Here is a 15,395-nt window from a genome sequence, read left to right as displayed (position 1 = left end):
GGATAGTAACACACACACACAGACTTTTCTGCATTTCAATATTACTTTCTCCAAGAATTATACAGAGATTAAAAATAATTGTTCTGTCAAATCACCATTGTGCTCCAATCCATTTGGATGTTTCTACTCATGAATGTGAAGAGACACCACTTTCCAAAGAAGCAGGAAGAAGGGAAGCTAGTGGAACATGAAAACGTCTTATGATGTCAGGACAAGAAAAGGTTAATAATTTGGCCTGTAAAGATAATATGATATAAATCCATCTCTCCCCAGAACTGTTAAGTTGTGTAAGAGGGAAAAGACTAGGACATGTTTGGTTTTACAAAATAACCTAAACAACAGAATATGAGGAGGAAGCAGCAGATTCAGAAGAGCCTCTCAACTGAAAGAGAAAACTATAACCTTGTAACATCTCTGTAGTAAGTAAGACCCATGCTTTTTGTTATGTATTTGCACAGTATAACACCATAACAGCAACCATAACTAGATAAGTTATATTATTTCTTTGAAAAGTGAAACACTGAGGTAATAATGTCGGCTGGGAAACCGGCAGCTTCCTTGTAAATCTTGCTTTTATGTTCAAAGAAAATAGGAGATACTATCTTTGTGAGAAAAGAAAAAAAAAAAGAAAAAAATGGAGGGGAGAGAGGAAAGCTGATAGCATATGAATTGTCAGGCCTGGGAAAAAAAAAAGAAAAAAAAAAAAAAAAAAGAAAGGGGGGGGGGGGAACGCAATGAAAGACAAGAACATGTGGAGTGATTTTAGTCTCAAAATTAATGATCTATCTTCAGACTCTGAAATCAGGTAGTACCTCCAGAAATAGAACATGAAGTTAAGGGCCCTAAAATGGGCAACAGGTTCACTGATTCTAAAGCATTCCACCTAAGAGCAAAATGCAATTCAAACATTCAAAAACATCTTGAAGTACTGGAGGAACAATCTAAGAAAAAATCGTGAAATTATGATTTTCAGCAAGAATTGCTGACTTATGAAGGATAACTGATTAATGGGTAACTCTTCAAAAAGGAAGAGTCAACAACATAAATCAGTAACAATGTACATGTCAGCAAAATGGTCTACAGGCCAGTCAGTCTCAACTCTGTGTTCGGCAAGATCACAAAGCAGATCTTCTTGGAAACTACGCTAAGATACTTGCAAAAGAGAGAGGTGATTGTCAACTGCCATGGCTTCACTAAGGGCAGACTGCGCCTGACAAATCTGCTAGCCTTCTATGATGGAGTTACAAGCATCATCTACATGCACTTGTGCAAAATATTTGACATTTTCTGCATAATACCCTTGTCTCTAAATTGGAGAGACACAGAGCTGATGGATAGACCACTCGTTGGATAAGGAATTAGCTGAATGGTCACACTTAAAGAATTGTGTTCAACAACTCTCAGTCTAAGTGAAGATCAGTGACAAGTGATGTGGCGATTTTACTCAGCTGGGCAGCTGAGCTTCACCACAACCACACACTCCCCTCCTCAAAGTAAAAGGGGGAGAAAATATGATGAAAAGGGTTCAAAGGTTCAAAGGACAGGGAGATCATTCAGCAGCTATTGTCACAGACAAAACAGACTAGAGTGTAGGCAGACTAATGTAATTTATTACTTATTACAAGCTACGGCACTGAGACCCATGTGGGCTCCTCTCTATAGGCTGCAGCTCCAGCCCAGGGCCTGTTCCTGCAGGGGCTTTCCATGGGCTGCAGCCTCCTCCAGGCCACATCCACCTGCTCCACCAGGGGCTCCTCCACGGGCTGCAACACGGAGATCTGCTCCATGTGGGACCCATGGGCTGCAGGGGGACAGCCTGCTCCACCAGGGGCCTCTCCACAGGCTGCAGGGGAATTGCTGCTGTGTGCCTGGAGCACCTCCTGCCCTCCTTCTGCACTCACTATGAGGCCTGCAGGGTTGGTTTTCACTCCTATCTCCCAGCTGTTGTTGTGGATCATATGGATCAATAAACATGGCTTATTGGCTCAACTCTGACCATTGGCGGGTCCCTTTGGAGCTGCCTGAAACTGGCCCTTATCTAAAATGGAACAGCTTCTGGACTCTTCTCACCAAGTCCACCCCTGCAGCCCCCCATTACCAAAAATTTGCCACGTAAATCCAATACAAATGCCATTCCTCAGGGGTTTGTATTGGTACCAGTACTGCTTCACATCTTTGTCAGTGACATGGACAGTGGGATCCTGTACACCCTCAGCAAGTCTGCTGATTACACCAAGCTATGTTGTGTGGTTTACACACTGGAGGGAAGGGATGCCATGCAGAAATACCTAGACAGGCCTGCGAGGTGGGCCAATGTGTGAACCTCACGAAGTTCAGCAAGGTAGGTGCAATCTCAAAGACGAATATAAGTTGGGTGGAGAATGGATTGAGAGCAGCTCTGAGGAGAAGGACTTGGAGGTGTTGGTTGATCAGAAGCTTAACATGAGCCTGCAATGTGCTCTTGAAGCCCAGAAAGCAAGCCATATCCTGGGCTACATCAAAAGAAACGTGACCAGCAGGTCAAGGGAGGTGATTGTTCCCCTCTGCTTTGCTCTCATGAGACCCAGCCTGGAGTATTGCATTCAGCTCTGAGACCCCCAGCACAAGTACATGAGTCCAGAGGAGGGCCACAAAGATTAGCAATGGCTGGAGAAACTCCTATGAAGGCAGGCTGGGGAAGTTTGGGTTGTTCAGCCTGGAGAAGAGAAGGCTCTGGGAAGACCCTATTGCAGCCCTCCAGTACCCAAAGGGGCCCCACAGGAATCACAGAATCATCTAGGTTGGAAGAGACCTCCAAGATCACCTAGTCCAACCTCTGACCTAACACTAACAAGTCCTCCACTAAACCATATCACTAAGCTCTACATCTAAACGTCTTTTAAAGACCTCCAGGGATAGTGAAGAACAAGAGGGTCCCCTTGTCAGGGATTGTATTGATAGGACAAGTAGTAATGGTTTTAAACTAAAAGGGAGTAGATTTAGATTAGATATAAGGAAGAAATGCTTTACTATGAGGCTGATGAGGCACTGGAACAGGTTGCTCAGAGAAACTGTGAATGCCCCCTGTCTGGAAGTGTTCAAGGTCAGGTTGGATGGGAGCAACCTGGTCCAGTGGAAGGTGCCTAGGCAGGGGGGCTGGAATTAGATGATCTCTAAGGTCCCTTCTAATTCAAACCATTCTATGATTATATGATTCTGTTAAACTGTAAATCCATGGTGAGGTATAAGGAAGCCTATCATACCACTATACGAAAAGTATTGGTAAGGTTTACCTGAGTAAGGTGTAGATCAGCTGAAGGCACTGCAGAAGATGGGAATGAAAATGGTCAGCAGCTATAGAACATGATATATAAGGACAGCAAGCGTCTGGGGTTTCTTGGTCTATAAAGAAAACTGAAGACTTACATGATAACAGCATTCAAATCATAAAAAGTAGATCTAAGACATTAAATGTGTGTTTTCTGCCTGCTGTGAACAAAGGAATTATCCACAAATTGGCTTGTTTTACATACAGAAAGATTCGTCTTAGGAATGGATTGCATGGGGAGGCTGTGCAATGTACGGTGCTGGAGGTAACTGAGCTAACATCTGTTAAGACTGATGCCATTCCATTATCACTACTGTAGTTGGAGGCTTGAAATAGAGGACTTCTCAAGGCCATACCTTCTCAATTTCTCCTTGAGCTCACAAATAAATGAAATGCAGTAACAGGATCATTGGAACAATTTTCCTGAAAATGTGATGTAAACCCAATATTTCAAATATGTAAAATATTAACTTCTGTTGAAATTGAAACACGTACATCTGTTATTTCTGAGAATGCTGGAAAGATAGAAAGCAAGGAGTGCATAGAAATGCATGTGTAAAAAAACTTCCAACAACAATGCATATAATATATATTTTCAGAGCACTACTTACAGAGACACTGATTATAGCTAAGCTCTAATTACATACTCTAGAGATAATGTCTGGTATTTAAACTGAAACTCTAACTTTAGTTCAGAATTTTAGTGACTTCTAAACCCTTAAATGTTACTTACCTATGAATACATTCTGATATATTGTTTTACATTAGCATACACAATTGGAGGTTGACCAGAAGAGTAAGTTTCCTTTCTGATTTCAATGTGCAATGATATCCAAAGGATGAATGGCAATGCAGTCAAAAAAAAAAAAATACTTGAAAGGTTATCCTTGAATATGGCAAACAGTCTATCAAAATTTTAAATAATACTTAAATATCAGAAAACACTTACTAGCCTAACTCTACGCTGTCTCAGAAAAAAAATGAGAGCAAAGAGCTTTGCAACTGTTTCATGTTTTTTTTTGTTTGTTTGTTTATTTGTTTGTTTTTGTTTTCCTTTTACTGTAGAGTTAGCAGTACTGTTAACAACAGAAAAAAAAATCCCTTAGGTATGAGTTAATGAGCCTCTTCAATCATATTCATTATCTCAGCAATTTAGTTTTTCATAAGCCTGTGTATAAGGAACCAAAACATAGTTCTAAATCATGTCTCACCAGTTCTGATCAGTTAAAAATGAGGATTGTAAGTACAGCTGCTACAGCTATTCTGATCTCCATGCTTACCTCATCTGGCCTATTTAGTTGTTCTTTGTGGACCCTAAACAGTTGCTCTTGCTCATTAAAAGATGTTTAAAAATCTAAGAAAAGAGTAAGGTATTCTAGGTACCCTTTACACATTATGTGCTAAAGCATAATATCATAGTTGTCATGAGGACTGTGACCACAGCATACAGTAAACAGTCAAGTCACAGCACTGAAGCCACTGTCCTTCACAGGAATTCAGAACAGCCACAAATACTGGAAGGGAAACCAGCTCACATGACAGGAGGCAGTACTTGGTACCGGGTTGTGTCCTGTGATGTATACTTAGCCAAAAGGACATGCTGCTGGACAAGGTGTGTTCTCTTTCCTCTCTTGCATACCTAGCAAAACAGATGGACTTGCTTATTACTGGGAATAGGGGCTCAGGAGTTGCTGCTCACTGCAAATCAGCTTGTCGTTTAAGGAAGCACTCAGAGAAGGTCTTACAGGCAGCGTGGTGGGATTCTAGGGTGATAAACTCGTAGAAGATAGGAGGTTAAGATCTCCAACAGCAAATGAAATTGAAAGGCACCACCTCTTCCCTCTTCCTTCTATCTCCCAAAATCTCAGGGGATCAGCAGAATTACCACTGAATAGTGCCCGGATGAGTACAAATAAAAAACGTGGTCTAAATAAAATTCATTCCGTACATTCTCTCTGCCCCAGCCTCCAACAAGGTCAGGACGAAGGCTGTACTTTAGAGTAGATACTCCCTGCAACTAAGAGTCCAGAAGAGAGAAAAGAATGAAAAATAAATTGAGTACTTGCTGATCCAGCTAATGCTAAAGTCAAGGAAATCAGCAAAGCTCCTTGAGAAATGTCACAGCTTTCGATTATCTGAGGAAGCCACTCTACATTGGATTGAAGGGTAGGAGTAAAAGGCTGCAAAACATATGGGGGGAATAGAGGGAGGGGGGACAAGGAAAATAGAGTGAGATTATTTGATCTCTTTATTCATCAACAGGAGAATCGCTTCATTTATATTTGAAAGGTTGGAAGTATTTTATCAGCAGCAACAAGAAAGCTTAGGAAAAGCCGAGGTGTTTTTTGTTTTTGTTTTTTTATATATATATATATATATATATATATATATATATAAGGTATATTCATACAAGGTATATATTCATACAAGGTATATTCATAAGGTATATTTATACAAAAATTCAGATGATGAGCAACTGAAAAGTGATCGAATCCATATAATTTCCCATATATTTGGCTTGGGCTAGAGAAAAGAAATGAAACAATGTCCTGGAATATTAAGATGGGTTTTATTATTCATGGAAGAAAACATATCAGACCTACATGCATAAGTCATGAAGAAATAATCTAAACATAACATATCAATATTTCCTGTTTCAATTTGAAAAAAAAAATGCAACATATACTTCACTTTATATTTTAATCATTAGGCATTCGTTTTATTTGGTTAAATCTGATGGTTTAAGATACTACTCAGTCAGTATTTTCATCAAGAAAAACATCATTGCCACTGTTATGAGTAGTTCTCATGCCGTAAAGTATTACTGTATGTATTGAAATCACAGAAAGTTTTTTGATGTCTGGTTCAGATTTCAGATAAAAATTCAGAACACCAATTCACATGTCCACATATCTATTTGCTATTTCTGGTAATAGTTTAATGTTTCAGGGCAAACAGGTGATATGGTGCTCTGCAAGAGTAACACGGTATATAAAGTTCGGCTGTTAATAGAATTATTTTTTCTTTTATGAAGATATTTGACTATTTAAAATTCTACTTAAAAATAATACGCAATCCTCATCCTTAGGTGAACATTGCTTCCTAAAATTAGTACACATTCTTGCTGAAGTCCAACAACAGCTCTAAAGGTTTAAATATAACACAACATAGACTCTCTTAATGGCACTCATGATCTGCAGTTTTTTGTGAAGCAAAAGTGCAGAACATATCTTCAAATATAAACAATTGCTAAGCATTTATTTTATTCATGGTTGTGTTCACTTTGAGTGTAAGAATAAACTTTGCTTTCAGTAGAATCCAATGGGCAGTTTATTACAGGATTTATGCCTCATGAATCACTGAAACAGCACTTAAGAAGGATTTCTGAAATGAAGATTGTAGTGTAAATAATATAACCACTGGATGTTCAATCACAATTGAGGTTTTTGAGACTTTTTTTTTTTTAACTGAAGAAAAGCAAATACTTAACTGACATACTGATATTGTAATCAAACATACTGTTTGAATTCTAAGCTGAAAAACTCAGAAATCAAATCATTGTTTTTCACAATCTTAGAGCAGATAAATCAACTGAATTTGATCTGACTTTCAGCATGAATTTGACTGAAATCTTCAGTTTCAACCTGCACTTACATTTGCTCAATCTGAAATCTGATTTGTGTATATTTAGAAAGTAAGTCATAAAACAAAGACTGGGTGAAAAGTTTCAGAAAACAGTTATAAATACAAGTCATGGAAAAGGAGTCAGCAGAAGGAAGGAAGTGGGAGAACAACATGAAAGCCAAAAGAAGGGGGAAAGGTTTGCTTTTTCAACATGCAATTTTGGAATACATATAAGCTTCAGATTGGATATTAATTAGAAAATTCTTCGATGAACTAAATGACAGGCTCTGTACATCATTCCCTCCAGCACCCTGCTAAATCCTGGCATGAACTACAGGAAAGATACCATAGAATCGGTCTGTCCTCCGATTAATAGATATTGATGAAGTCAACTTATATATACTCAAGATCAGATGCAGCTGCAACACAAGAACAGTTTTACTAGTTAAATGCATTACATGCTATGACAGATTTTAGTAGCATTAGGAACAGGTTAGAAATTTATTTTATTTATATCATTATCAGAGAGATCGTTCATCAACTACTGTAAAATACGAATCATATTGACATAATTTCCATTTCTGCTGATGTGTAGTTAGCCACACATTAGCATATCATTTAATTATGCTGAGGTCTGCTGACATGACTGCAAGGTCTGTGCTTTTTCTGTGGACAGACTACTTCCAGAGCTGGAGATTACTTACAGTTGTTTTTGTTTTTTTTTTTTTTCCCTTAATTTTTGTTCTTGAAATTTGCCACTTCAGCTATTTGATATAAGTAAGCAAAGAGGGAGATTACTGTTTGTTTTTGAACTACACAACACACTTACTTGCAAGATTAAGTACCTGATTACCCAATAAATGTTAACATAAGATATTTATCTCTGAAAGTCGTTGTATTCTGGTATCTGACAGGAATGACTATTTTTCAGATGATGTGCAACTAATGGTTTTAATATCATATATACCCAATATTCTGTCAGATACAACATAAAAAAAAAAAAAAAAAAAAAAAAAAAAAACATAGTTAATATTAAAACAGAAAACTTACCTGACCGTCCATCCCTTTGAAAGTCCACATGGTACCATTCACCATCATTCACCTTCTTCTGCAAGGCTTTTATTTTTATAGTACCTGAGCCCATGTCTAACAGCAGGTAGAGGTGACCATCAAGCATCTCAATGGCAAAAAAGTCAACCTTCACCATCTGTGGGTGTTTGGCATCTTTTTGGTGCCTTGGTTTTCCATGACTGAAAAGAATCAAACCATTTGGCTCAGTTGTACGAAAGTCAAATGATATTGAGCCTGTTTTCTTGGCATTCCACTTTGGCAAAGAGATGAAAGACTCTGGCGTTTCAAATGTGATTGGATCTAAGGTTGCAACATTCTCACATTTAAAGGCTACAACCCCATGAATCTTCATTTTAGGATCTCCTTGCTTGGCAAGTCGAGATAATTCCAACCTGACATCATTATTTTTGTATACAACCTGCAAGCAAAGTAGAGACGTTACTAAGGGGACTTGAATTCTTTTACCAAACAAATACAATCCAAAAAGAGCAGATTATCTAAAGAAGAATAATAATGGCATATGAGGATGATAATTTACACATACAAATATAATAACTATAATTTATTGACTAATGATTTAATAATAGTTTTCATTAAACTGAGCAAAGTTGTTCTAAAAATATCCTTAGAGTTAATTCAAACAGTCTGAAAGAATCGGTACATAATTCCTACTATCAATTGCAAATTAGCTTGTGTGGCCTTCATTGCTTAAAAGCTTTCTTTGCACAGTCATTCTACTACATTAGAAAAGGATTAGATTTCTTGTTCGTCTAACCCTTTGTCACTGTCTCAACTCTTCTGTTCATGTACAGAAAAAGCACCAAGGTCAGATACTTTATAATTTAACATCTTTTCAGTTTGTCCTTGGGGCTGAGGAATAGTAGCATCCATGTTATTCATGAAGCCATAAAACAGAGACAATAGCATCATACAGATCGAAACAGACAAAAACCAGAACAATCTTTATGCCAGTTCAATTGGACAAAAGATAAAACCACTTACATACTTTTCCTGACTGAAGAGTTTTATGATAAAAATGAAAGACAATATTAGTTTTAAATGCAATTGACCTCTGCAACACATGCTTTTGATTCAAATCACATATTGACTCTGTCCAGAGAATGCTGACATGATATAATAATTTCCCAGGGTTCTAGTCTTTATTAGTGTATTTTGAAATTGCCACTATTTCTGTGTTATCAAGGATAAAATGACTCCTTAAATGAAGGTCTTCAATAGCAAAAGTGTGCAAAAGTATTTTGTCATTATTTTTATTTGTTCAACAAATGATTTATGCTAAATACCATTCAAGAGATGATTATGACACTGTAACATAAGGTAAAACTTTCTTCTATGTTTCTGTTTTCCATTATGCCTTAATTAGCAAGCAATTTGGAGCAAGAGCAACAGCTCAGCAGATCAGAGCAGTTTGTGCTGAGAATTCTTCATCTACAAACCATATAACAGTCAAGACTGGATCACATCTGACCTCTCATCCAGTGTTGCAAATATACAATGTAGTCTGATGCTGATTGAAGCACCAATCATTGGCTTAGACCTGAAGTGGAAGTCATATACTACGGACAAGAGAGAGGGGATGCATGGCAGAACTGTGCTAATGCTAGAAACGACCTAAGGTGGCATACACGACAAGGAACAGTTGTTATTGAAAAAATCTTTTTGAAGATAATATAGTACTAAAAATTAGATCAATCATCTTTTCTTTCTTTTCTTTTTTTTTTTTTTTCCCACTCTAAGAATTGAATTTTTTCAAATCTTGTCAACCCAACAAATTTCTACATAAACCATGGCAGAGTTAAAAATGTGTCCTAAAACACATTTGACCACATTCTATGGCAAGGAAGTGGTGGGATTTTGCATAGCTTCCACTTCTTCCAAATGAGTTGCAAGGGGCAACCTAGACTAGACTGAAAAACATTAAAATGAGGCTGAAGGATATAGTAAAAAGAAGGAATAAATGGGCTTTTATTAGTACTAAATCATTGTGTTCACAATGAAGTAATTAAGGCAATTAAGAACACAAGGAGAAAATGTTCTCTAATTGACAACCAAACAAAGGTAGGTACCAAGATAATAAAAATAAACATAGAAAGAGAATTGCTTGTTTATGGACATAAATTCAAATTGTTTGATATTACTGAAAGTTGGTTGACTGAATAATATAAGTAGTAGTTAATATCTATGTCAGAAAACCTGAGCTGAAAAGAGAACTAAGCTTTACTTTATGTCTAAAATAGCTCTATAGTCTTTGAAATCACTTGCCAACTTAGAAACAATATTTTTGAACATAGTTTAAAGATCTGATGAATTAAGTGCAGACAGGAATACCAGAAATATTTTTTTTCAAGAACAGGTTACCAGATTGGTGTTTTAATACACATCTTATGGGGGAAAAATTGCTAGAGCACTTTAGTAAGAGGCAAATATTGGAAGTTTTATACTACCAATAGTAAAACATTCTTGGCATCCCAAAATATTGTATATGGAAGGAAGCAATTTTATGACATGTCTCTTCCAATATGCAAGAACTGAAATTTATCTCAATTAAAATTTTTGTAGCTGCTGAAATGTGTATGATTACATCTTATTATGTTCCTTGTGTGCAAACAGAATAAAGTCTAAATCTACATTTTAGTATGTTTATTTTCTTTTAGGTCTTAGGATGTTTATGTTATTTTTGTCTCACAAATAGACAATTTGAAACTGAATTCTCATAGATAAGCAGTATTAAAACAGAAATATGAACCATAATTGAAAACTATAACTGAAAAGAACTGAAATGTTCACTGAATGCAGCTGGCATTTGGAAACCTGATTCCTGGTTTGCTCCTCTCCCCACCTTCCTGTCCATGAAGGATGTACTTACTCATCAGTGAAGCAAGGCAAAAAGGAAAAAAAAAATAAAAAAATGAAAAACAAAAAGCAGTATGTTCACAAAACGTAGTCGTCATTAAATGTGGAAAAAAGAATAGTAAAAAATAATTATGAGGCTAGTATCTACTTTATAACTCATGCAGGTGTATGCTTCAGGACTGACAGCCTCTAGGGTACGAGTAAATTCACTCTGTAAATTCACTCCTCATTTCTTATTTTCAAGGATTTACTTGTTTATTTATTTTCCTTCAGGGTACATAAGGATAAATATGTTTCTAATATTATCTGTTGCTAACTTCACACAAGATAACCTTCACATTCTTTAATTTTAACTCAGTATATTCTCCTCCAAATAAATATAAGGATCCACAATTAATCAAGTGAAGACAATTCACTTGGATAGGAAGAAGAAATATCTTTTGAGTCACATTCACCATCAGTCCTGCACAACCTACCACTCAGTATCTTTGCAGTATCTATGTGCTTTACTAGCGTCTACAGGGCTGGCCCTAGTAAATAGATTGCTTGCTCTCATGCTCTCTCTCATACCCAAGCCAAACCAATATAATTTTCCTGTGTATGAAAATGCTAGCCCTGATGGAATTGTATTGTGCTATTAAGAGCATCTCAAATTTGTCTTTCATTCACTGTATTCATTCCACTAAATATTAAGTAAGAGTGAAGACCCGAGTCCTCAAAATATATAACAACCTAATTCCTGGAAACTGCAAAAGGTCACCTAAACTCCCAAGATAAAAGAAGCAGTTAGCGATTTCCCTTGTTACTTGCAACATAAAAATGCAAAGTAAGGGATAAAATTATTTTCCAGGAGAGAAAAGGTATACCTATATATAGCAATTTACATCAAGATACGCTATATATAGGTATGCCTATATAGGCCTATTTGCTACCATCTAGGCCAACCACCTGTCAGGTGGTGGCCATATGATAGTGCTGAGTTTCAACAAATAAATCCAGCTAAGAGACAGCAAATAGTAACTTAAGTTCAGCATTCTCCTTAACATGGCTTCTTGTCATCTTGGCACACAAGCAGAACCAAGTTATGGTTCCCAAAGATATATCTTTGGGAAGATATACCTAGTATACCATGTATACACCCAATATAATTTATTGGGAGCTGGGGCCCTAGTAGGCAATAGACTCTGGAGAAAAAATGAAGAATTCACTACATATCTTGCCAGTGGTCATGGTGTCTTCAATAACAACAAAAATCTAGTATAGCACCAATAATAATATATTAATAAGCTGGTAACCTATAAATGTATGAGGGACTTTGAGAAAAGGTGAAGGAGAAAACAAGGAATGTACTGTTGGTATTAGAGATGTATACTGAACACACAACAGGTCGACTATCAGATTAAAACAACTCATATAATAAAAACACTAGTATGAACAAAACCTGGTTCTTTCTACTTTCCTAACCATATTCCATGAAGTTTAAAACTAGGAAAAAAATGCAAAGGCATTAAGATTCAACACCATTTTCAATTCAAAGTCCAGCCCTTTCCACATGAAAGATTTCTTTTGTATTCCGTACTTCAAATATTATCAGTGAAGAAATAAATACAATCAGAGAAATAAAATTTTCAGAAGACTGACCACTGTGTTTGCAACAAGCTTCCAATCACTGTGATTAAATGCCTTTAAATTACAATGAAGCACTTTTTTTTTTTTTTTTATAAATTACTTTATATTATGACAACAAAACAGGATCCCTAAGGAGCTAATCACATTGTCTAATTTGTAGCAACTAGGTTTCCTCTAGAATCAAAGATAAAACAGGAGTTCAGAGCACCTACGTTTGGATCTTGCTCTGAAGAGCCTATTTACCTATGTGGTAGGTGAGGAAAAATAATTTTCTAAATGCAATTTGAATGAATCCAGGCTCTAAACCTGTTTTAAAAAAATGCATTTTATATGTATTTATATTACCATAAAGCAGCATTTTCATATTTTCATTAAACCTGTATCACTGGGTTTATTACTGTAACTTCACTGATAACAATGGAAATTAATTCTCTAAAATGGAGACCTGTACCATCCAAAATGGCTAAGGTAGGTGCTGCTAACCTACAATTTTATGCTGCACAGTGTAGTCAGCAGGAGAAAACTTACTGATGTCAGAAACTAGCAATGGGATTACAGTAAGTGAAGCCTAAGGCAATTTTATTAGCGTGTTTTAGCAGTCACTAGAATCTCAATACTCATTGAGAGCTACCTTGTGCATACAGTGTTATATTCTTCAGAAATCCAAATTCAGAACTGACCATTGAGAGTTGTCATGATTGTTTTGGAATTCACTAAGAGGTTTTGAACTAATCCATGAATGTCCTCTCAGAGGAGACTTTTTAACTTTTATTAACTTTTGTTAATACACCTCAAATAACTTCCAAGCTCCAAACTAATTATGTCAAGCAATACAATAAACTACAGATTATTTATAACCCCCCCCCCACAAAAAAAAAAGAGCCCCAGTTCAAAGGTTTGTAATGGGTTGCATTTCTGAACATAATATGAATGAAATCAGCTATTCAAACCTATAGGTTTATGCAACTTCATTAACAGGCTTTGTTTTCCGAAACAGAGAAAAGATTAGCAGTTAGAATGAAAGCTACGAGGGAGTAATTCATTTATCCTCAGATGAAATGCTTATACTTTTTCTGAGGTGCATAGGTGTGTGATGGTGGAGGTGGTAGGGATGGTGCACTTAGAGAGGGGTTCATTCTGATCACCTAAACAAAAAAAAGTGCCCATGGAGTCCTACTTAAATGGAGTAAGTTTCAGAAGAACAGGACAGGGTTCCACAGTAGAAATACCTGGAGGAAATGATAGGAGGAGGGGAGGGGAGGGGAGGGGAGGGGAGGGGAGGGCTGTTCTCAATGAGATCCCAGTCTGAACTCCTGTCTGGGATTGCCCCAACCCAGGTGCAAGGTGCAAACCTTGCACTTGGATTTGTTGAACCTCATTAGGTTCACATGGGCCCAATTCTGAAGCTTGTACAGGTCCCTTTGGATGGCATCCCTCCCCTTTCCTTTCATCTCGTGGTAATGAGTACATCCTATCAGCTGCTCCACTCAGCTTAGTGTCATCTGCAACCTTGCTGAGGGTGCACTGTCTATGCCGTTGATAAAGACATCAATAATGCTTGCTATTAGATATAAGGATTAGTAATCCAGAGATCTGGGTTTAACCTGGATCTGAATGCTTCACAGAGAACTTAACTTCTCTTTGGTTACCTGTACAATGGATACATTATTTCATTACACGCTAGAAAATATAAACTTGCTTGAAGTCTGCATCATCGACATTGGGTTCAGCGGAGCCTCATCTGAAGTCAGTTGTATCTATCTACACATACGTTTCTGATAGCAAATGTCCTCCTCTTTTACTGTTTAAGGAAGATGGATACCACTATGACAAAAGAGTATGATATTCTGACTTTCTAGCATGCAACTACAGACTACAAAACACATTAGCAATTCAAACAGGAAAATAAAATATACTCAATCTTGTCAGAAAGTAGATTCAATAAGGTTCGACTTGAACAATACATGTCTCAAGGTAAGCTTAAGAGTGTATTATGCTATACCATGATAATACACTTAGCTAGTGCCTTAATAACACTCTGAATGGCTAACTAGAGATAATAATTTTGTGATATTTATTGTTTCTGTAACTAAGCAACATGAACATCTTCTGCACTCATCTTCCTTAATATTACAGAATATTTTGCACAACAGACACTTAAAACTTCTGTTCACACAAAACAGATATACTTAATGCACACAACAAATAAATGTTCTATTTGAATTGCTTATTATCATATCCTTGCAAATTCTAGGCAGGCAATTGGGTACCAAAAAAGAATGGATAAAAACCAGCATAATTATACAGAATTCTGCTATGAAATCAATAGGACTATTGTAAAGTGTCACTGCCCTACCAAAAAATGATGTTAAAAGAATGTAATGAATCGAACAACAAATAACTCAGAATTTGTTACGGGGAAGATATCTTAATTATTATAAGACTATAAAACACTGGTAATGAGTACATACACTTTTAGAAATTAATCCTGTACTAATGGAAATGGAGTAAAAATAGTAAGGCATAATGAGTTTTACAGGGCACTGTTTTGAGAAACATTTTATTTGCTTTACTTTAAATTCACTGTGCAGTACTGGGAAAAACACCTCTGTTTCATGCATTGGACACTTGTTTGCATAATTAATACAATGGTAAGAGCTGACTTTGCAGCTCTACTGGGCTCTTCTGCTGGAGTTTCAAATACTGACATCAGAACTGCTTGCTTCTTTTCTTTCCTGCTTTGACTGCCTGAATAGAGACATCTGAAAAGCATGCCTGAGAAAGCTTTATATGGTGCTTTCATGGAGAGAGAGGTTATTGGCATATTGTTTAACATTTTATATTAGCAGAAATTTGAAAATCAACAACCTTAATAATGGGATTGTTGTTA

The 15,395-nt window shown here is 36.6% G+C and overlaps 1 protein-coding gene across 21 annotated transcripts in view; it reads right to left on the bottom strand.

Moving 5' to 3' along the window:
- NRXN1 (neurexin 1) overlaps window positions 1–15,395 on the bottom strand; it is a gene marked incomplete at both ends in the record, with an annotated part of 708,589 nt that overhangs the window by 414,650 nt on the left and 278,544 nt on the right. For all 21 annotated transcript variants that reach the window (XM_084284087.1, XM_084284084.1, XM_084284067.1 and 18 more), the window contains one exon: window positions 7,982–8,420. In XM_084284087.1, coding sequence (XP_084140213.1) covers window positions 7,982–8,420 — 439 coding nt within the window. The remainder of the gene's footprint in view (window positions 1–7,981; window positions 8,421–15,395) is intronic.

The sequence above is a fragment of the Netta rufina genome, assembly GCF_964035555.1.
Source record: "Netta rufina genome assembly, chromosome: 3".
Lineage (NCBI taxonomy): Eukaryota > Metazoa > Chordata > Aves > Anseriformes > Anatidae > Netta > Netta rufina.
The sequence above is the reverse complement of the archived record's forward strand: the minus strand, read 5'-3'. Positions and strand labels throughout refer to the sequence as shown.